A 24,260-nucleotide genomic window follows, 5' to 3' on the forward strand; every position below is an offset into this window, starting at 1 on the left:
TACAAATACATCACAGGGTGATGGAAAGTCAGCTGTTGGTATATTCAGCCCGAACTTGGATTGGTCCTATTCCCTCCGTCTACTTGATTTCATACCCGTTTTTGGGGCTGAGTTTGTGGCAGTGGTACTCGCCTTACGAAAGTTAAACGCGGAAATTTTTTCGGCTGTTATAATTACATATTCTTTGTCTCATTGCGCTGCACTTTCTGTTGATGCTGAATTGCACACAATAAAGGCATTTCTTTCACTAATACCCCCACACACACATCTGAGAAAAGTTAGATTAGTTTTGGTGCCATGTCATAAAGGTTTCCACTTAAACGAAATGGCCGACTCTTTAGTGAAGTCAGCAAATGAGTGGGCCGATTTTGCCATGTTTTCCACCATCCGATTATGTGACGGCTGCACGATTTCACATGCGTACCATTATGGAAAGCTCCACAGGTACATCACTCACAAATTCGACTAAATATCAGCACCTATTATATTCCTGGCACCGATTCTTTTGTGACACACATCAACTACAAGTCGCAATTACGAGGCTGCACTGTAGGGTGCCCAAACTAAATTTCTACTAATACAGGTCTGGTCAGGGTTTTTCTCCAATGTGCGCTTTCTGTGGCGAGCCAGAAACTATAAATTATTACTTTTAATACTTTTTGACATGTAGACGTTGTACTACAGCTCGTAGATCCAAGTTAGAAAATCCTTCACGTGCTTTTGGAATGAATTTATCTATGCCCTTGATTCTGTCCTTCGGAGTCTCTATTTCTGGGTTTGCCAGTGCTAAAGCTTGCGAGGCAGTGCGGAAATATCTGAATGAAACAGACTAACAAACTAATACTATTCTTTTGTTTAGACGTACGAAAAACTTCTCTTTTTTTAAGTTAGGTTTTGATCTAGGTTATTATCTATTACTAATACCAAAACATTATAGTCAGTACAGAATAGTGATCATCAAATTCCATTCTAAAATTTGCAGCGTTTTCAGTTTGTAAGTACCTTTACTCTAAAATTGAATAATACTTCATAAGACCACTCAGTTATTGCCCGATCCCCCACAGTGGGTATGAGCCACAAGTGAAGGGCAACAAGAACAAAAACAATAGTGTCTAGAAAAGGCTCTGAAAAACTGCTCTTTTAAGTTCGTTGTGACTGTGCTGCGCCTTCCGGGAAGGTCTGCGTTTTCTCTTCAAAGTCGAACATGACAAATACTGAAACAGGCGGCTTTCAAGTCGTACATACCTTCTTTATTCAAGCAGCTTCCTGCATGGCACTCGCCGACTTCCGTAACTCGTTTGTACGATCGCCACGAGTCCTTCAGCTAAGAAAGCAAAACAATAAATAAAAGTGCCATATATTAAGAACACGAAACCAGCACACTTTTCTTACCACCTTTTTTTTATGTCCTCTATCAAGACTTGCTGCGCTTTTTTTTTACATTTGATTTCAGCGCAACGATGCTTCTCACGCCCTGGTACCTGACAAAAAATACTTGCTTACGCTTTGCAAACATACGCAGTCAATTACGGGCGTTTCATAATTTATTCACGCTGTTAGGTTTTGTTGATAGTCACTGCTAGTGCTTCCCAATGGAGCCTTCTTTCTTTCCCGTATGAAAATCAGCTTCTCTAATTGAAATCACAAGAACTCGGCCTCTCACATGTACGCGATTACATTTTCAAATTTCAGAGCAGCAACCTCAAAGCAATAGACCATGGTACTTGAATGAGAGGAAGAACTCAGTCCCAAGTCAAGCCATTCGATGACTGTTGTGCCCCCTCCTAGTCTCGCAGTACAAGGCGTTATAAGAAATGTGTTTATTATAGCTAACCATACAGCTACTTGTGGCGTTCCCTTCAGTGTTGCAAGAGGCATCTTCAGATGCGAACAAACAATAATGATGGCAGTAAATGTAGAATTTATTACATTTACGTTTCTTTAACCAGTGCAAGTAAGCGGTTGAGTCGAATGGATAAATTCAACTCTCTCCTACTAAGAGTTCATAGTCACTTTAAAATTTCTTAACACAAACAAGACTCCACCAAATAAACCCTCAACCGGAACTTCGACCTCCATCCCTACTTCGTCGAGAGGAAACCACTTCTTTTTCGGTTTTCGATGGCGGTTGCCTTCATAAAAGCATAGGCAACCCTGATTGAGGTGACCGACAGAGCGGAATGTATGGTCTGTGGTACCGAAAAAGTCGTTGACAATGTGCTATGCCGTTTCCCTCGACCTGCCTCTGAAAAAAAAAAATTCACCACCTAGGCACTCCGTAGAAATGGTTAGCCAGCGAAATATGAAGTTTTCGGCCATGGTGTTCAGCAGTGTGTTCAACCCGGTGCTCAGTTCAGCTTTTCACAATTCTTGGTTACATGTTCATGTCTCCTAATGAGGTTATACACACGCTTTCCCTAGGTTTGCCACAATGTTTATTTCACATGCCACACATCATGCCTCGCATTATCATGGTCATGGAAAAATGCAATCAGGGGTTAAATGCATTATGCATTGCGTTATTCACAGTGGTTGTTTTCGAACCATAGGCGGTGACAGACATCGCCGCCGAAGTCAAAGTGCCGCTGAAGAAACTCCCGCCGAAAGCGGGCGCTCGCCCCGTTGAACGCGCTCCTGCAGTCATGACTTGACGCCGCAACACCACGTTGTTGCAAGCTCTTGATATTGCGGCCCAACTCATTGGTGTTTGACATCTGAAGCTAACTCACATCGCAGCCAATAGTGCGCGTGCTTAGGTACGACGCTGCGAACGACGTAACTGATAATACAGCTAATGGAGATCGCTTGTGACACTGCTGCCGGATAGTTTATCATTTCTGCTAGTTTTATACTCCTGTTTTTTTTGTGACGCATTGTGACAATCGCGCGATCGGCCACTCTCTGTGCAGATGGAGTACCAACCTCGTCTTTCGTCCGCTCACAAGGCAGTCATATTCTCTTCTGATTTCCGAAGACTGCGGGCCTCTGTGAACGCCTCTGACTACCTCTCTTCTTTCCTTCTCCATCGTCTCTCTTTCTTTGCTCTCTCATCTCTTAACTACCCTTTTTCATTCCGGCAGCGTAGGGTAGCAAACAGAGCATGTGCCTGGTTAGCCACCCTGCCTTCTCTCTCTCACTATTCTTACATACTTCCTTCCCTTCTTTCTTTATTCTTATTCTCTCTCTCTCTCGGAAAGGTGACGACTGGTAAGGAAACTTGGCTAATTTAGCAGGTGAACTGAAACTGACGCACGAAACAGCGCTTCCACCATTCACTTCAAAAACGCCCTCAATGACGACATTGTTTTCCTCGCATAGGTTTGCCCTATAACGGTACCGACGTGGGAGCCGCCCGCTGCACGCTGACGCGCGCCTTGCAGGACTGCAATAAAGTTTCGCAACCAACCAATCGGCGGAGGAAGACATGCGAGCGTCGATAAGCGGCCATGCGGCAGGGAACAACCACGTTGAAAATAAGTATGCAGATTGACAGCAGATAACGGTGAGGGAAACACTGTCAGCATTGAGGGTGATTTTGATGTGAATGCATATATGCGCTCTTTGGTGCGTTGGTTTCGGTTTCACCTGCTGAATAAGCCAAATTTCTTTGCCTCACTGTGATTACCATTGGCCGCCTTTCATAAATTTCGAATTGGCTGTATACTATTCACAGGAAGGATTCAACAAGCCAATTCGACTCGGCCACTTACTTCCAGTGATAAAAATGAGTTTATGTTAATTTTTGTAGTTACTACTGCAGGTAATGTTTGTATGCATCTAAAGATGCTTTCTTCTACAGTGAAGGTAACGTTACGGGTAGCACGCAGATACCTCCTTTCTGTGGATATTCAGTAGCAGTGGACACATTTCTTGAAGCATCCTATACATCACGCCAGTAATTTTTTTTTAAGACAACGTGATGTGACTGTTTGCAAGCCAGAAATATGACGGCTTAAAACGCGTTTGGTGCACAGTTCTTCTCTGCTATATGGTGCCGCATGCAAGAAGTTAAGTGTAAAACCTTGCAATGAAGAGTTAGTTAAGAGGCGGTCTTCAGAACGACCATATGAAAGGTACAGCAAAACCAACGAGTCCAACTGTCATAAGATAACCGTAGTGTATCACAAGCTATTCGCGATGCCACCAGCCTGTACTAAAGATCAGGATGCAAAAGTCTTGAATCGACAATGTTGACAAGAAGTTCAAGATAACCATTCTGCGAAAAATGAACGCACAAGCGAGATGACACCGACACGCGAGGCATCCCTGCTGTTGTCCGATTCTTGTATGCGTTCTTTTGCATTTACTTATCTCGCTTTCAATGTTTTGTGTAAACGAGTACCAGCTTGCCGAAACATTCACGCTACAAGACAAGACGCTGCTCATACTCACAGCACAAGCAGTCCCATTGAGAAGGGGCTGGTATTCTGGTTGACGACCAGGACACCTTGCGCTGCACGTGGATGCAACTTTTTTCTAGAAACGGAAACAAAGCTCTAGTTTAAATTGCTAATGACCAAATCTTGTTTACTATATATGCGCGGGTGTTTGCCTAGAAAACTATGAGCGAAATTCTTTCTACTGTGACCACAAGCGTAATACTAATTTTATAACGACTAAAAACCAAAACTTGGGGGGCTAAACTCATCTAGAAACGTGACAACTGCAACTTAGGAAGTCACATCACGACGCTGATTCGACTCGCCATAAAGGCACTGATTTTGCGCAAGAGACTTTGTAGTCTTTCATTAAGATGCACCAATCGCGCCAGTGAAGCCCAAGCACAAAAAACTACGGTGTGCTTAAGCATGGCCACGTAACAACTCGACTTCTTAAGTAGTATTCCATTGAGACTATGGCAAATCTACATTTCTACATGTTGATAAGGCCTCGTGAATTTCTACACCTTTAATCAGTCTTTTTGTGAATCCCCACTCGTGTTAGCCTGACATTATCGGCACCAATTAATGAGGCTCTTGACATCTTTATGAGCGACACTTTTCTTTTCTAGCAGTGACATCAAATTTTATAAGAAAAAAACTTTTGCTGTGAACATCACTTTTGATTTTAGGCATTTACTTTTTTTGTTTTTATAAACATCCATTTGGCAGCATACGTGTTCATCGACGCTCTTTTGTCTCCGTATGTAGTAGCATCATCTTTTTTCGCAATGGACCATGGTGAGCTTAATTGTTCTTCCAGAGTTCAAGAACCTTCTAACTTACCACAATACAGACATAGTTATACTGCTATATACGAAGAGTTGATACTGACCGTGTAGTTCACAGATGCCAACAAATGGTCACACTTTTCTTCCGGGACATGTATCTTCAGCAAAGGAACGGCAGGGGCTTCGTAGAAACAAATATTAATTATGACAATATTCTTGCATGAATATGCATTCAAAGCGTAAAACTTCCTCCCGCTCCATTACCCTTCAGCCGTTCTGTCACTTCAATTACCGTTTATTCTTGCAACCCACTTATTCACTTTTGCAGGGCACAGCTTCTAAATCATTTCTTAATTCAAAAAATTTCTTTGGGTGGCGAAGATTAAAATTTCTCGGACTCTCAGAGTCGATGGTGCCAACGTTTAGGCCAATGGTATTGGCAAACTCAACGGAGGATTCGCCTCTCTAGCGTGCATGTGGACGTTTTAAGGGCAAAACACTTCACGAGGCTAAACTGTCGCATGCTGTCGACTTCGTTTGGCGTAACAAATACCAAATCACGTACACTCAAACCTCATTCTGACGAAGTTGCATCTTACTTGAAAATAAGTTTGTCATATCCGAACATTCGTTATAAAATTAGATTTGTAAATCTATATGTATTCCAAAATTATTTTTCATTTACTTTGTTATAACCAATCTTTTGTTATATCCAGGCTCGTTATACCAATGTTTGAGGGTATAGCGTAGCCAGCTGTGAGCATGCGCGCGCGCCATACAGAAGTATTTTTCTCTTGCTCTTCGAGCATCTTGATGACGATATTAGGTGCGAAAATTACTAATACTGTGAAGGACACACGAAAACATGAGCCACGTATGAAAATTTAAACAGGAAGCAAGCGAGAAATAAAAATAGAGAGAAATAATATGGTAAAAATGAAATTGACAGAATTGAAGAGAAAAAAACACAGAAGACCTAAAAAGTAGGGCACGAAAGACAGCAGGAAAGAAACCTTTAGTTTCCTTTTATTTTAATTTTGTTATCTTTTGCTATCCGTCTATACATTTTTCTATCTATTTACGTTTAGTGAATCTCTTTTCTTACCGTCTTATATTTGTTTCTCGAATGTTAGACGACATATGCGAGAAAAATTTCAAAGGCTCCATATTGTTTTCACAAGGTTTATCACTCACATCGGTCTCGAAAATCTGCATTGAACTTTGTCTATACTAGTCATATATAGCATCTACGAAAAATTCAATATTATGCACCAACAACTTCACTAAGTTCGACTCTCCGTCACCTGCAGCTTCTTAAACTGTTGTCAATCTGTGCTACCTAGCTTAGAGAGAATATTGGCGGTAAAAATGTTTCGGCGCTGGTTTGTTTATCGGCTTTGTTTTGTCATGTTGTTATTTCGTTGATTTGTTGTGAGACCAACGCCGCCTGTAGACAGCCATATTTGTGTGCTCACAAATTAACATCTAATCCGGCTCCTCTTAACATTGGTCAGCATGATCGAAAAATGGTGCTCGAAAATTGCTCATGTAGCCAATTGGCATACCACGGCTCCCAGAAGGCCGCATGAGAGAATAAGCATATGGTATCAACGTGTAGCTGCTCCTTCTAACCGCATCATGATGCTTTGGTAATGAGAAAGACACACCATTATATTCCCATCGAAAATAACAAAACAAAAAGACGTCGCGCGAATGACACCTTATAAGCTTATCTTGTATGTGTCTTCTGCAATATCCCATCCCGTGAATCAGTGAATATGAAGAAGACGTTCTTCTATACTTACGAGTTACGATGCAGATGCCATGCTTACAAATTCCATCGACAATAACGTTTTCAACACCAGGGACGCGGATCGTTCGCTGATAATTAAGCTGAAATTCATATATTGAATCAAACAGTCAGCCATACGAAATGCATGTAAACAAATGCACTATAACAAATCGGCACCAAATAACCTCACAACATAAGGCCGCTGTACGGCTTTACACTTCTTTCTAAGCAACTTCTTTTTAATTGGTGATGAACCTTAAGTCCACGCAGCACTTAATCGTTTCTAGCGCTTCATAGTTAGTACACGTTGTATTCTCTCGAAGTTGGCTTTCGGCTTTATGACAAGAAGCAGCTGACAGGTTACTGAAGGCGCCGAAACATTTAGTGCGACGAGGGTGGTTTGATGCATTATTAAAAAATAAGCATTCCTCAGGCATGTAACTGTCCTGGCCACTTATCAAAGCACACTATTTTGTGTCTCACTTCTGTATTATTTGACTTAATTTAATACCCTGTATCTGAAAACATGACTTGTATTCGCTTTATTACCTAAAACTTTCCTTATCTGGTAAAGATACACTAATAATATTTGTAACACACCATTTCCGAGAGGTGGAAGCGTAGAGTACTCACCCAACACCTTGTGCCTGCTGGCAGTCTTTTCATTCTTCCAGAGGTTTTGCAACGTGTGGTGCAGTTTTCAGCCAACCACTGTTGAATGAGTGTGTAACGACATCAAACACGTACGAAGGGAACCTCAATGCCGTAACTCTCGTACCTGCTTACTATTGTTCTCAATTCGCAAAAACGAAGGCCCTTTGAACGCACGATAAAACTATATATTGCTAACACTGTGTACCGTGATAGCGGTTCCTTCGTGGAAAAGTAATTGTGAATGTTAAGAATTGCGAAGCATGTGCAAAAAACATGGCAAGGATGAGATTCTTTAATATGAATGCACGGCAGTTGAAGAATTCGCGTGGTTCTCTATTGCGTGAAACGATCTGGGTTCAAATTTAATATCACAGCTGAGAAAATCCGGATCACTTAACATACGGGGAAGGTGAGGGCTCCAGGGGACCATATATGAAGTGTAACGTTGTAACGCCAACATCTCACCCGTCTCTTATAAATTTATTTACATTTGAGCACGAAAGCCTTAAAGAGCTAGTTTCGGTGAAATTACGATGTAGTTGTCGGGAACAGTGTCTTTGGTTGAAAAAGCAGCTTTGACCATCCGCGAAAATTTGATGTAGATACAAACAAAAACACGAGCAAGAGGGTGTCAGCACTGCATCCTTTCTCGCGTTACAGTTTAGTCATAAAAGGGCTGTTAAAGAGGCTCAAAATCTTTACATTCACCATAGACATGGCCTATAGTCATGCCTATACTGTAGGTCGTGCCTACAGTAAGGGCCTACACTAGGGGTGCTATAGGCCCAGAATATCGGCACGGCCTATAGGCAATATCAGTGGTATAGAAGTTCTTCTGTGTCTGTTGTGTAATTTCCATACTGCGTCACAATACTTACAACGCCACTTCTTTTGGTGAACTTTGCCGGACAGTCGTCAGGTGGATTTAGTGGTTTCACGTCTGAAATGAAGAGATTTGCTTGAAGCATGCATTAACTTCAAGTCAATCTTGATGTGGTTGATCAAAAGTATAGTGGGAACTGTCAAAAGCTTTAGTTTTGCTCGGCTGCGCGTGTACGTGCTTAGCATTGTTGTGGGCATGCAAACAGGGCTCAAAACATTACCTTCATAAAAGTGTGAACATGTCTGCCTTCTTAACGCGAGAATGTCAAAGAGCTCGTTTCCCGAAAATTCCGACATTGGCGTTGGTGTCATCGTCGTTGGTTGTGAGCGAAAAATTATCTTACGGGTTATTGAAAAATTGAAAACGATGTAAATAAAATAAATAATTAAAATCCTGGGTGAAAGCTACCACACAGTTGCGTGTTAGCCTGAGAATACAGTGAAAATAAATTCGCCTGCTTAAAAATGCAGTGAAAGTAACACGAGCTTTATAAATACACGCGTCCTCTACACATGCTTCACAATACAACACGAATTAGTGCCTTAATAATGAGCAGTACAAGCGCCCAGTACAATAGGACGCCAGAACATGGTATTATCATAATGGCTTGGTGTTTTGAAACCGGTTACCTACTACAAAAAGTACACACGGTACTGCGCCTGTTTCCTTAAGGCTACGTAGTGGGCGCATGACAAGATCGAAAAGTTTTCATGCACGAAGTGGTTGAAGTACGCACTAGGAACTGATTATCACTATCGCATTCAACTATTGAAAGCGAAGCTTTGGGCACCCCTAATTTTATTTGTTTTGCGCTAAATACAGAGGCTGAGTTTCTGCTCTGACTCTATGGTTAATATGTTACCGAAACAAACAATCAGAATGACATACATTTACATATCGCTTCGCTTGTGCCTTGCAGACCAAGCAAAGTGGTAAGGCTGCCTCCGAAGAAAGAAAAAGCGCAGTCGCACTCATTGATTGAAGCTGCGAAAGCGACAACAATCTGATTATTGAGGGCAATACAAATTTCAGCTTTCTTGGTGAATATGATGCTCCCCCCAGTGGAGCGACGTCTTCATATGGCTCGCTCAGCTCCTCTGTACATTTTTTGGGCGAAGCTCCTCTAGAAGGGGCTCGGTCTCCGGTTGGCATAGCCGCTATTCTTTATTGCAACCGTGAGAGATGGAGCTACCGCATAATTCAAAGGGCGCCCACTCGATGTCGTGGCACACACTTGCGCTCCCCGGCTCCACACTCTGCTGCACACTCGGCACGCACGCTAGCTTCTCATCATGACGCGGGATCGCAAGGTGGCAGCAGCGTGGGCTCGCCACCAAGACCCTGCGGTGAGAGCCCGGGAGGCCCAAGCGAAGAGGGCTCGTCGACAAGTGGACCCGGCACTGAGGGCCAGCGAAGTATAGGTGTCACGCAAGCGGCTCAAGTGGACCCCGGACTGAGGTCCCGGGTGGGCCAAGAGAGATGAAGGCGGCTACAAGCGCACTTCAAAGTACGAGCACGGGGTGCAGCGACCAAGCACCTGAAGTGGTCGCTACCCGAGACAGAAGGCGCTGATGTGGGATTCGAGCGTGCTTTCCTAGACTATAGCTACAGCTGCAAATTATGCGATCGCTCGTGGATTGATAATAACCTGACCACCATGTCATCCTATATACAACTCTTGTGTGTACAATTGCATCGATGTGTAAATAGAAAAATGTTGTGTATATATGTGTATATACCATCACCTTGTAACAACGTGTCGCGTCTTTAACGATGCGTGGGGTGCACATTTCATGGTTTATAAATAAGTGTTGGAGCTTTGGCCCAGTCATCAGCTTTCATTTCGTGGGGATGGCGGGCTTTTTCATTTAGCCTAGAGCTCGCTGTCGTACAACTGCATGAGAAGCTTCATGTACTACTCGCGATTACCACCACAAATCAATTGTTTTGTTTTGTAGTGGTCATTTGAGCTTACCCTTCACGCTCGCCGCATGTGATGTGTTAAATAGATGTCACAGAGCAAGACAAAGGGAGATATCACATTAGTGGTGGTTGATTTCAGCAGACACCCATTAAAGAAGGCGCCAATAATTTGGAGATAAGCGCGAACAACAAGTAAATTTTGTCTGATACTAGCCAACACCTTCAAAAAGCTCGGCTCATTAGCTTCGTTGCAAAGCAAGATTCTATTGAAAATTCACCCCTTGTAGCTCATCACTATTATAAAAGTAATAAAACGCTTATTTCCAATTGACACCTCGTCTTTTTTTTTGTCATAGCGATTGTTGTTATACGCCACAAAACCCCGGTGCAATTATAAGAGATGCCGCAGCAGAGGTCTCAACTATTACCCCTTGGAGGTGTATATCGTGAACTTATATTTAAGCAGGGGGGCATGTAGCATGTTGTTTCCATAGAACTGTGGCTGCTGCAGCCAGCATTTGATTTCGCGACCGTCTGGTCGACAGTTTATTGAGTATATTCAGTTTTATTCAATTTCGACACTATTAGTTTACAAAAAATAGAGTGTGCAAGATTTGTAATACACAAGAAGCCCCAAAGTTAAAAATTGTCGGGAGGGGGGGGGGGGGTGCTCTTTTAAAAGGTGTGAGCGAAAACAGAAGGTATACGTCATTCAGTGGTTACACCATCTTCGGTGAGAACGGAAATGAATCCAAGTAAAGTAAAGCACAATAACCACCGCTGTGAGCATACCTCGTATTTTTTGTGTGCTATAGCGCTACCTTATAGTTTATAAGTATATCGCAGTTGTGTATGTGCATCACTATGTCATCCTTCAATTCACCTGCGCTCGATGTGCTCCTACAGAGATGATATCACGTACATAACCAGAACATTTTATGACTATTTTATGGTAGAGTGCCTCTAGTGCTATCAAGCGTTCACAATTCAATCAAAGCCACATAAAGAGAGCATCGTATGCATGCACAGATGTAAGGCAATGTTTTACCAAACTTTTTATCCGACTTCTACCTCTTTCTCTCTCTCTGTCTTCCTCTGTGAGAGCATTTTTTATTACCGCCCCTCCCTTGTGAAGTGTAGCATGCATGAGCACAATAAGCACCTGGTGGTACCAATGGAAGGAAGGAACAGGAGAAAACAGAAAGGCGGCGATATTAACCAGCCCAGAAGGACTGTTACGCTACCTTGCACAGGGGAAAAGAATATGGCAGATCTAAAGATAGGAAAAGAAAAAAAAACAGAGCCCACGCACACATTTATGCTCCTCACAGTCATTATACCCCCACCATTCTATAATAGAAGAAATTGTCAAAAAAGAAGGGCTGGAAGAGTCTATGATCAAAATTATTTAAAGTAATACGCCAACCACTGTAGCCTACGAAGTGAAATAATGTCGTTGCGCACCTGATCTCGGAGTTGTCGATGTAATTCCGGCAACATTTGGGTGAGCTTGAGATAGGTGAAAAAGTCGTGAGCCCGTTCTTTTTCACGTGGGTTGCGAGACCTCTTGTGGTCAAAGAAATTATGCATTATTTGCCTTGGCATCTTGTCTCATAATAAGTTGGCAGTTCCGGCATATCACTCTTACTTAGGCGCTAAACTAAGCTTCATTTTTTTTATTGCTACTCTCAATGGGAGCACTTAATTTACACTCCTGGTTTGCAGATCCATGTGTGAATTATTCGACATATCTGCCACATTTGTGACATACCTGCAGGAACGCAAGATCCCTTGATGCAGACTCCAGTTCTCTTGGTGTATCCTCCATCTTTGCTTCCATTGATGACAAGCTGTCAATTGTGAACGACGCGCAACCAAGGCATAGCATAATATTGTTAAACACTGTCTTATACCGCCCCTAAAATCAATGGAATATTTGAGCTATACTGATAGAATATAATTAAGGTTAGTACTTTTGACAAAAGCAATTTTCTAATCGCACTACTAAATAAATAGAAGACACAAGATCAGACTCCAGCTGGAGGTTAGTTCTAGCTGAATGCCCTCAGTATAGCTCAGTATAATCCTGCTTCAGGTACTCACACATGTTCGAAAGCTATTCGTTGTAGCATTGCTTTAAGCAAAGTTTTTTGTTCGATTCTACGAAAACATATGTTTATCCGAAATACGGTGCGTAACCACTGCAACAAATATTTCCACTCAGAAATAGTCGGAATTGTCATAGTCTATGCTTTCTGGCATCGCCAGCATTTGATTCAGTAGCCGCCAACAATAAGGCGTCGTATGCATGGTGTTTAATGGCGCCATCCATTGGCATATTCGGAGCACTTCCGGTAATACTTTCTAATACTCCATGCGGAGCAAGTTCATTTCCTTGGCGGATGCAGAGTGCTCCCTGTATGTTCAATTGGCAGATCGGGAGCAGCTCCTTCGCGAGATCTGCTCCACGGAGCAACGTTTTCTACTCCGCGAAATTCGGCGGATTCGACCGGAAGTCGCAAGTGCACCGTGTGTCTTGAAACGGTGCCAACTTTAGGCGCGCCAACGGACGCCGGCCGCGTCAATGGCGCTTCGCGTCGGAGCTCACGCTTCGCTAGCGTAGCGTCGCTCTGCGCAGTGTGCCCAATCAAGCAAGAAGAGAGACGCGCGCATCGCGTTCTTTTCCGACCCTGCCATTTGCTCCAGATGGAGCGGGCGTGTTCTATGGTAGACTCCCTTCGGTTGCCCTCTGCCAGAGTGGAGTGCTCCGGCGCAGAGTTAGTGGGTCACACCGAATCTGCCAATTGATGACGCCACAAAACACTGTTCCTTCTCAATGACGCGGGTGATGCCACTGGTTCAAAAGTAGGGCTGCTATTGCGCTACCAGTTCAATATAATTCCATTATTCTGTAATTATTCGCTCTCTCTCTCTCTCTCTCGAACTAGCAAATGGCGCCTCGATGCGATGTCATCGGCTCACTTTCTGGCTGAGCTTGACCGCTTAAAGACGTTTAGGCAAGGCTTTACAGTTGACAAATCATAACCCTACCTTTACGGCGAGAAAGAATGAAGATAGCGTATAAACGACGCCAATGGCCCAGCTCAGAGGTAGGTCACTTGAATTACTCTATAAATAAGTAGTGCAAGAAACGGAGCTCTTTATTGATCTTTTTTTTTTCACTTGAAACTAATGCTATGACTTTTACGGCATGGCATTTTAACTGTGTACGTTAACCTACCACTTGTATTCGTTGTCTGCTTAAAGCGAGTATGGTGTTTTAGTTAATACTCACAGCACACAATCTTCCGTCACCCAGACTTGCATTGAACCACTTTTCCGTGGTCCGGTTATAACAACTTGCAGTGCAGTTAGCCGAAACATTCAGCTGCGGCAATCAAGGAAAATGAGACAAACTTACTGTCTTACCTTTTCCTTAATTATAATAACAGTAATGAAATGGGATGTCAAACCACATCCTAATTTTAAACACTCATTTTCCCAAGAATTGCACCTGCCATTAGACTCTGAAAAACGTATAATATATAGTACAGACTACGTTATGATATATAATGCCAACCTGTGCAACGCCAACCTCTATATTACCAAATTAGTTATTTCTTCGATACGCTGACTTCAGAGGATAGGGGGTACCAATCCGTTAAGCTTGCGTAGTATTTCGCGTTTTCTTGCGAGAAAAATTTGTCGCGCCGATTGTTGGTGTTTGCACATAATTATCAAAATGCGCTCAAGTGAGAAAGTTACCGTAGGGCCCTCAGGCACTATAGACTGCGTACGAAACAAAATTTGAGAACTGTATTTGAATCAAATCTCAGTCTAATAATCACGTACGAGGCTTGCATATGACACGCCATAAAACTTCAAAAACTTTTGTCTTTTGGCGTGGCTGTCTAAATTAATTTTTTTTCGCAGGCTGTCAACGTTTATTTATTTATTTATTTACTTATTTATTTATTTATTTATTTATTTATTTATTTATTTATTTATTTATTTACAAACTACTGCAGGCTAAAATCAGAGCCTATGCAGGAGTGAAAACAAGCACTTGTACAAAAACAAATACACAATCAATCAGTAGTTAACGCATGCAATGTACACCCAAATCAATACTCTCATACAAACAAGTCTGCCCATAGCAATTCATATTGAACAGCATTTTCAACACAGAAATCAGTAGCAATTCTTGCCATGAATAAGTATATGTACACAAAACTATTTACACCAACTCATACTCGCAATATAACACATGACACAGCAATGGGAGTATTGTTACGTTAACGCATTCATGTAAATGGCTGGGATTGCTGATACACGTTTTTCCTGTACATACGAACCAAAAAAAAGGATAGTGCTGAGGGTTCTGATAATATGAAGTGTTGTTATATAAACAAACTTTTCGGAGGTCATTTATGATAGGATGCACAGTTTATCCCTCTTTGTTGGTTGTAAGCAGCCGTTGGAGGACCATGCAATATTACTTAGCGGCCATTTAAGTAAAGCAAAAAAGGCGTGTCTGCCACATATTATGTTGCCTGCAGTCCTTCAGCACTGCATCATACGTGTGCTCTGCACAAGTGAACGTGCCTTGGTCTCTTACTTAAATACTAAGTAACACAATTCAATTCATTTTGTATTTCATTCTTGTTGCCACACACGAAAAAATGGAAGAGGACCAAACAAAATATGAAACACCGTTCACTTGATGCCGATTCAGGCCCCCCTTACAAGGCCCACAGCAGGACAGTGAATGAAGAAAAACGTACGATACGCGCGTTTGTGCTAACAGATATACCGCTTGGTTGTACATTTCGTGTTTTCGTCGTCTTGTGTTGTTGTTCTTTCTGAAAAATAAACATTCTTGGGACGTGCGAGAAACCACATGCGATACTTATTGAAATATTTGAGGCACAGTAAATATCTTAACTACATTTTGCCAATGAAGGAAAGAGAAATGAGAACATTGTGCAAACGCATGTTAGAAGACGGCAGATAAGTCAGCCTGATTCAGCTTGATCTGGCCAGTTCTTTTCATTATCCAAGTATTACCGAAGAATGGCGTTTCATCATAAAGGGACAGAGAGATATGGCGGTTTTTATTGAAATTCCCATAGCTTTTAGTCTTCTTGTCATGTGGTGACTGTGACACAGATATTATTCTTTAAAGAATACCCATTAGAGCTAAATGGCCCGGCAGTCAAGAAAGACAAGGCACTCGAAGAGGCAATTATGTCAGGTTTCATGCCTTTTAGCAGCAAAATTGGAACTTATTTAGCATGCCACAGATGTACGAAAAGTCCTTACATGCGGAAGTCGTGAAGGACTTACTTGTGAATTCATTGCATACGTAGGTCCCTTGCAGTGATAGGCATATGGATCAGCCGCTAGAGAAAGTCGGGGAAAACACATGAATGCGTCTTATGCGATACTACGCTGCTTTGAACTTTTATTTGTATCTCATTTTTTCGCTGTATTCATGTGTAAAGAATCTTGAAGCGTAAACGAGGTGAAGACGAACACAGAGCAGTAGCCGCGCCTACCTCCAACGTACTGTCTAATCGCCTACGTGCTGTGATATCTACTAACAACTGGCTGTTAATTACGAGAATCTCTTCCAAATTTTACCCCTCAATATAATAATAATAATAATAATAATAATAATAATAATAATAATAATAATAATAATAATAATAATAATAATAATAATAATAATAATAATAATAATAATAATAATAATAATAATAATAATAATAATATAATCGTATTACTATATTTATTATTCTTATTATTATTATTATTATTATTATTATTATTATTATTATTATTATTATTATTATTATTATTATTATTATTATTATTATTATTATTATTATTATTATTATTATTATTATTATTATTATTATTATTATTATTATTATTATAGCTGCGGTTTTCATGTCGAGACAACAATATGGTAATGAGGCAAGCCTTCACAGGAGGATTCGCAGACATCGGCCATCTGAGATTCATTATTGTTACTCTAATAATATAAATAATCCTGCCTTTAGCATTTCGGCATCCATCGAAAGTGCGACCACCACGACCCAGATCGTACACATGACCTGTGCGTCAGCAGTCAAGCACGTGGATATTGCAGCCCCGAAGTGGATTCCTACGTATCAATGACAACAAAAGCTCGAGAAAGAAATTCGAAAAGAATTTCATATGCGATTAGTAATTATTTGCGTAACAGATCGAACTGAAACAAATTTCTGGTACTAAAATACTGACACACTAAGACCGACACGTGCTGAACAAGGCCCATATGAACTATTCTCCATGTCTTTCTTCGTGTATTCATAAATGTATGTTACACGTTCCCGCTTGAACACCCAAAAAGCAGCCCTCTCAGTAGCACTAGGTTGGCTGGAAAATTGCCCTCTTGGAAAAAGCGAAATTGTAGAACACTGGCGTCAACAGCAGAGGCTACGAGGGCGTCACCGCGTTTTCTACGAATAACAGGACAGAATGACACGTTTTGATAATCTACTAAGTTCATGTGTTACTTTAGACAGATACATTAACATAAATTTGTGGTGAAGTTCCCCACTCTCTTTTCCTCTTTCATTCTTTCTCGACCCCTTTCTTCTACTCCTCTGCAAGGTAGCCAAGCGGAGATGCACCCTGGTTAAGCTCCCTGACTTTCATCCACCTTTATCAGTCTCTCTTTTGTATGCAGGTTATAAGCGCACACTTTTACATCACCAATTATTGCCAAAATGCCCACTGTATACTGCTGTTTCAACAAACAACAATTTGTAGGATTTCGCTCACCCAGTTTAGGGATTCCAACTTTCACAGTAGTGGTGTTTTTGTTGTCGCATTTTCCGCCATGACAGACACCCGCGATGATTGCTCGTCCATTTCCACTGTCGTGTACTGAAACCTGACAAAAAATATTATTTCGTTTTTGGTACAAGGCTAACGTTGGTTCACGCTGAAAACCCACCAAGTTTGGTTTGTCTACACAGACATCGCTTCTACAAAAAGTACTTGAGATAGCATGGATAAGGCTTACAGTACTTTTGAAAAACCCGTCGTTATAATTTTCAAATATTTCGCACCAAACCATTTCATTTCTTTTTATTGGTAAATACGGAAAGTCGCTTTTAATGATGACATCCACATCAAATGGACTTAAGTCCATGTATATATATATATATATATATATATATTGTAAGATGGCGTCGAGTACACTCAAGACTCTCCTTTATTGACTCAAGTATGTGCCCCCCAACCTAAACTTGACTGGTAATGATGAGTATGTACTGATGAAAAGATCGAACGCATAAATAATGCTCACACTTATTTTCCCCGCGCACTTGAGCGGCCGGCCCAGCCGAGACTTAGGCGGGAAAGGTACGGCGAACAAAGGGTTTAAGACGTGAAACGTGGACTATCTCGGAGGCACGGTAACGACGGTCCGAGGAACCCTCGACGGGAGTGACAAGGTAATTGACACGAGATGTTCGTTCACAAACAACGTAAGGTCCTAGAAAGCGTGACTGAAACTTTTCACACAATCCGGGTGTGCCAACAGGCGTCCAAAGCAGTACTTCATCTCCAGGACGAAAGGTGACGTCTCGACGAAAGCTGTCACAGCGTTGCTTGCGGTCTTGTTGACTGGCCTCCGTGTTGAGTTGAGCACGTTGCCGTGCCTCAGCAAGCCTGGAGACGAAATGTTCTAGCGTAGTCGTCGACGTTTTTGTCATTATATTGAAGAAAGAGGCGTCAATGGTGAATGTCGGCGCACGACCATAGACGAGGGAGAAAGGTGAATACCCGGTGGTTCGTTGAACAGCGGTGTTGTGTGCAAATGTTACGAACGGCAAGATTTTGTCCCAATTATCGTGGTTCGGTCCGATGTACATGGATATCATGTCGATTAGAGTACGGTAGAATCGCTCTGTCAGCCCATTTGTCTGCGGGTGGTAAGCGGATTTGGCCTTATGAACTGTGCCACAACTTTTCAGGATTTCGCCGAGAATTGCTGACAGGAAGGCCTTGCCTCGGTCACTCAACAACGCGCGAGGTGCACCATGACGCAACACAATGGCTTCTAAAAAGAAGGCGGCAACGTCTGAGGCAGAGCTAGTACGTAGAGGAGCGGTCTCCGCGTATCGTGTGAGGTGGTCGACGGCTGTGACGATCCAGCGGTGGTCCGCTGGCGTCACGAGAAGTGGCCCGACGAGGTCTATTCCGACAACGACAAAAGGTGTGTCGGGACATGGAATGGGTTGTATTAAGCCAGCAGGAGCTGAAGTTGGTCGTTTCCGGCGTTGACAAAGTGCGTAAGAAGCGACATAATTAGCCACAAAGGTAGAAAGACCAGGCCAGAAGAAACGGCTTCTAACGCGGTTGTAGGTCTTTTGAAATCCCAAGTGTCCAGCTCATGGGTCGTCGTGCAATGCTTCGACAACCTATTTTCGCAGCGAACGGGGAAGTACTGGCACCCACCGATGCCCATCCGCATTGTAAGTATAGTGCTGCAGGACATTGTCCTCTAACTTGAACAGCTGTAGCTGACGACGTAGTCTGGCATTAGGTGGAGAAGGCAAGCTATTCAAGTTTCTGATGATGCGGTTACAGTAGGGGTCGTCACGTTGGTACGCGGCAAACTGGGCGCTGCTGTTTAAAGGTAGTGACCTAGCGACTGCCAAGGGTGATAACGTGAGTAAAGAGGAAGCCGCTTGATCACCTGAGGGGCATTGAGGATGCGTGGTTGAAGATGAAAGTGGCAGAGGGCAGCGAGAGAGAGCGTCAGCATCCTGATGCTGTTTGCCGGACCTGTACACAACGTCAAAAGTGTACTCTTGCAAACGCAGTATCAAGCGACCGAGGCGCCCAGACAAATTCTTCTGCGAGGACAACCAGCGTAGGGCATGGTGGTCGGTAACCACAGTGAAGTGGCGTCCATACAGATAAGGTCGAAATTTTTGGATGGCCCAAACGACAGCGAGACATTCCTGCTCTGTTATCGGGTAGTTCTGCTCCGCAGGTGTTAGTGCGCGGCTGGCATACGCAACTACTCTCTCACGTCAAGTGTCGTTGCGCTGGAGGAGGACAGCATTGATTCCGTGGCCGCTGGCATCTGTGTGCAGGAAAGTGGGTGCACTCTCATCGAAGTGACGGAGGATGGGGTCTGATGTCAAAGCACGCTTAAGGGCTTGGAAAGCACACTCGCACTCGTCAGTCCACGTGAAATACGTTCCTGACGTCAGAAGCTTGTGTAACGGCCCCGCAATGGCAGCAATGTGACGGATGAAGCGGCGGAAGTAAGACGCCAGGCCCACGAAACTTCGCAATTGTTTTTGATTGCGCGGACGTGGAAAACTAATTACGGGAGCAACCTTGTCGGGGTCGGGTCGAACGCCATCTTTGCTGACAAGGTGACCCAATACATTGATGCTTGTGCTGGCGAAGTGGCACTTTTTTGTATTGAGCTGTAGGCCAGCGTTCGAAATGCACGTTAGAACTTCGTCCAAACGCTTAATGTGCTGAGGAAAAGTAGAAGCATAAATGACGATGTCGTCTAAATAACATAAACATGTTTTTGATTTGAGACCACGTAAGACAGTATCTATCATGCGCTCGAATGTTGCTGGAGCGTTGCATAAGCCAAAAGGAATGACGTTAAATTCGTAAAGCCCGTCAGGCGTCGCAAACGCTGTTTTCTCCTTGTCTGCTTCGCGCATAGGTATTTTGCCAATACCCGCATCGGAGGTCGAGGCTGGAGAAATATTCTGCGCCTTGTAGGGAGTCCAGGGCATCTTCTATGCGTGGCAACGGATATACGTCTTTTTTGTGACCTTATTGAGCGCTCTGTAATCAACACAAAAGCGGACAGAGCCATCCTTTTTCCGTACCAACACCACAGGAGACGACCAGGAGCTGGATGAAGGTCGAATAATATCCCGTTTGAGCATGTTGGTGACGTTTTCCTCAATAATTTGCCGTTCCGCCGAAGAGAGACGGTATGGGCTGCGGCGTACGATGGAGCTGCCTTCGGTTTCGATGCTGTGCTCTGCAACGAAGGTGCGGCCCAGAACATTGCAATGTACATCAAACGAAAGGCTGTGCTTTTGGAGAAGGTTTAAGAGGTCTCTTTTTTGCTCGGAAGTGAGGTGAGGACTTATGGTCTAGTTTAAGGTAACAGTGGTAGCCTTGATATCAGTAGTAGCAGACAAAGGCGGTGATTCTGCGTGAAGGGGAACCAGCGAAATGGGCTCACTGTCAGCGAAGCAGCTCACTGTCAGCGAAGCAGCTCACAGCAGTGCCCTGGGGCAGCATCACTGGCGGAGAAGTTGGATTCAAGGCGGTGACCAATGCTTTACCGTCGTTAAACCGCACAAGGCCGGGGGCTATGGTAAGCCCCGCCGGTTTGGAGCGAACTGATGGAGCTATGAACACGTCACCGTTAACTATAGTATCCGAAGCGATCGTTAGAAGTTGTTCATCTCCTGGCAAAATGAAACAATCAGCGGCAGCAACGAAACGTAAGCTGTATGGATCGACATCGGATGAACTCTCAGTAGCTGACATTTGAATGACTCGCTGACGACACGATATGAAAGCTGATGCCGAAGAAAGGAAGTCTCATCCTAAAATTACTGTGTGAGTGCACAAAGGAAGTACAAGAAACTGAATGTGGTGAAGGATTCCATCTATGAAAACGCGGACTGTGCAAACACTTGAAGGCTTAATAGGGACTCCATCTGCGCAACGAAGGGGAGGACCATCGTAGGGCGTCCTAACTTTTTTCAAGCGGGCACAAAAGTCTGCACGAATTACGGAAAGTGATGCGCCTGTGTCCACCAGTGCCTGTGTCTGTATACCTTCAAGATACACGAATAAAACATTCGATGGGCGATTCGGAGGAGTTTGACGCAGTTCGAAAGATGCAGCTTTCCCTCCCGAAGCTGCACTGTTCAGTTTTCCAGTTGGCGGTCAGGAATTGAAGTAGAAGGTCGGAGAGGAGAAGAGGAACCCTGCATCGGTAAAGGTGAGTGACGACGTGAGAACCAGGAACTGCCAACTGGGTCAAAGTTCTGCGGAGACGGCGAGCGACGTGTGCTGTTCGGATACAGCCGACGATAGGGTGGTCCAGTGGCGTAGAAGTCGTCGCGTTCAAGGTTATCGTAGCTTCGTGTTCGTCTTGCTGACGGCGTCGGCAAAATCTTGAAATATGACCACGGATGCCGCAATAGAAGCAAGTCGGCCGCGAACTGCGCCAGGCGTTGTAAGGCTGGGAAGATGGTCGCGGTACGAGTGAGTTGAGCGAACCATGCACTTCGGGCACTGGTAGCTGCATTGGGCTTTGCTGAGGTGCAGGCGTCCTAGCAGCAACCTGAGCATACGTTGGCGTGGCCACAGGATATGAGCTCGGGACAGGTGTGACAGTCATCGAGGCCAGGCTTTGGTGAGGCGTAGGTGTCGTTGCAGCAACGTGAGCATAACTGGGCATGGTATGTGAACTCGGAGCTGGTGTACTAGTAATCACGGCCAGTTCCTTCCTCACGACGTCGCGTAAACTAGTAGCGGGTGGCGTCGTTCGGATCTCGAGGTGACGAGGTGAAGCCTGTGCATAAAGTTCCTCGCTCGATGATAGAGCGGATCAATGCACGCAGCTCTGTTGTATCATGACTTGAGCTCAGATCAGACATATCAGGTTGTAACCGAGTGGTGTGAAGCTCCTCAAGGCGCTGACAGGTAGCGACAACATCGGCTACGGTCTGAAGATTCTGCACAACAAGCGCATTAAAAGCGACAGTTGCAATGCCTTTTAGCAGGTGGCGCACACGGCCGTTTTCCGCCATATGGTTGTCGATGCGGCGGCAAAGGGCGAGAACATCTTCAATGTAAGAAGTGTAAGACTCACCGGGGCGTTGAACACGTGCACCAAGCCTTTTCTTGGCGATATCCGAGCGCACCGACGGGTTGGCGAAAATCTGGCGGAGCTGACGTGTAAAGGCGGGCAATGTCGGAAAATTTGTGGCATGGTTGAAAAACCACGTTTTTGCGACACCGCTCAAGAAATATGCAACGTGGGTGAGTTTGGCAGGCTCATCCCAGTTGTTGATAACGCTCACGCGGTCATACTCCTCGAGCCAGTCTTCAACGTCTTCACCCGGAAGCCCTGCGAACAGCGGAGGATCCTTTCGAGGGCTGGTGACCAGGTGAGAAGGGTTTCTTGGCGGTGGGAGCAGTGGCGAAGCTGGCACGCTGGACTGGGCGGCTTGCGACATTACCGGACCCAGGTCGTTTAAGCGGCGGCCTGAATGGAGCTCCAGGGATGTGTTCTAGAAGACGCTGGGGTGTCCGAGAACGCGAGAGGACCCAGGAACCGGGCAGCACTCTCCACCACTTCTAAGATGGCGTCGAGTACACTCAAGACTCTTCTTTATTGACTCGAGTATGTGTCCCACAACCTCAACTTGACTGGTGATGATGATTATGAACAGATGAAAAGAGGGGACGCATAACTAATGATCACAATATATATATATATATATATATATATATATATATATATATATATATATATATATATATATATATATATATATATATATATATATATAATGGAAAGAAGTGTGTACCAAAGAGCTCGTTTTTCCGTGCTTTGACACAATAATACTGAGATCTAACAGACAATAATGCCAAGGAAAGCATAGCAGTAGTTATTAAACCAAATAGTTGTGTAAGTGGAAGAAAAGATAACTTGCCATTATCTGCAGTTATCTGCAGTTATATATATATATATATATATATATATATATATATATATATATATATATATGTGTGTGTGTGTGTACTGTTTGTTACTACATTTCATCAAAGACAAGACACTGTATTTTATATAATATAAAACTTTCTTAAAGCATGAAACGTGAATTGTGTTCCTTGCCTGATCAGGTTTAACATTCGCTACGATCATACGGCAGCTCGTGAGTCGACAAAACAGAGAAGTAATAAAAAGAAATTACCGCACTTGTCAAGAATACAGTAATTGGAACGTACACGCGTGTCGCCGTCTTTCTACGGCATTTTTATTTTTCCTTGGCAATTGTTCATCTCAGCCTCACTTTACTTGCTACGCAACTGCAAAAGTATTTTATGAAAACAACACGATGTGATTCGGCTCATTTTGTTTTGCCTCGACAATAGCTCCACACCGCACCAGCGTGAACGATTCAGTGACGTGCCGGAAGTTATGAAGTAAATAATAACCGTACTCCAACTCTGTATTTTCTATGCCTCCTTGTGGAATAAGTTTGTTTCGCGTCATTAAATATGAGCCTTAGAAAAAAACTAACAAAATCAACGATAGAGCAGTTTCCATGCTACGATCACCTATTTAGACCAAGGAAAAAATAGGAGCAGCTGGTAATGTTTGCTTTGTTATTAATTGTGTCACTTAACGTGTGTCACAAACCCCGCCGCGGTAGTCTAGTGGCTAAAGTACTCGGCTGTTGACCCGCAGGTCACGAGATCAAATTCTGGCTGCAGCGGCTACCTATTCGATGGAGGCAAAAATGCTGTAGGCCCGTGTACTCAGATTCAGACACACTTTAAAGAACACAAAGTAGTTGAAGTTTTCGGAGCCCTCCACTACGGTGTCTCCCATAATCATATGGTGGCTTTGGGACGTTGAACCCATATCAATCAATTAACATGAGTCACTAATAGCCCCGCCGCGGTGGTCTAGTGGCTAAGGTACTCGGTTGCTGACCCGCAGGTCGCGGGTTCAAATCCCGGCTGCGGCGGCTGCATTTCAGATG

The 24,260-nt window shown here is 43.6% G+C and overlaps 1 protein-coding gene across 2 annotated transcripts in view; it reads right to left on the reverse strand.

Moving 5' to 3' along the window:
• The window catches only part of LOC119186013 (uncharacterized), a 41,917-nt gene that overhangs the window by 8,426 nt on the left and 9,231 nt on the right, over positions 1–24,260 (reverse strand). For both annotated transcript variants that reach the window (XM_075889845.1, XM_075889846.1), the window contains 10 exons: positions 17,254–17,365; positions 15,769–15,824; positions 13,718–13,810; positions 12,194–12,272; positions 8,495–8,556; positions 7,596–7,673; positions 6,976–7,063; positions 5,275–5,351; positions 4,393–4,476; positions 1,246–1,324 (listed from right to left, as the gene is read on the reverse strand). In XM_075889845.1, the coding sequence (XP_075745960.1) occupies positions 1,246–1,324; positions 4,393–4,476; positions 5,275–5,351; positions 6,976–7,063; positions 7,596–7,673; positions 8,495–8,556; positions 12,194–12,272; positions 13,718–13,810; positions 15,769–15,824; positions 17,254–17,365 (808 nt within the window). The remainder of the gene's footprint in view (positions 1–1,245; positions 1,325–4,392; positions 4,477–5,274; positions 5,352–6,975; positions 7,064–7,595; positions 7,674–8,494; positions 8,557–12,193; positions 12,273–13,717; positions 13,811–15,768; positions 15,825–17,253; positions 17,366–24,260) is intronic.

The sequence above is a fragment of the Rhipicephalus microplus genome, chromosome 3 (genome assembly GCF_043290135.1).
Source record: "Rhipicephalus microplus isolate Deutch F79 chromosome 3, USDA_Rmic, whole genome shotgun sequence".
Taxonomy (NCBI): domain Eukaryota; kingdom Metazoa; phylum Arthropoda; class Arachnida; order Ixodida; family Ixodidae; genus Rhipicephalus; species Rhipicephalus microplus.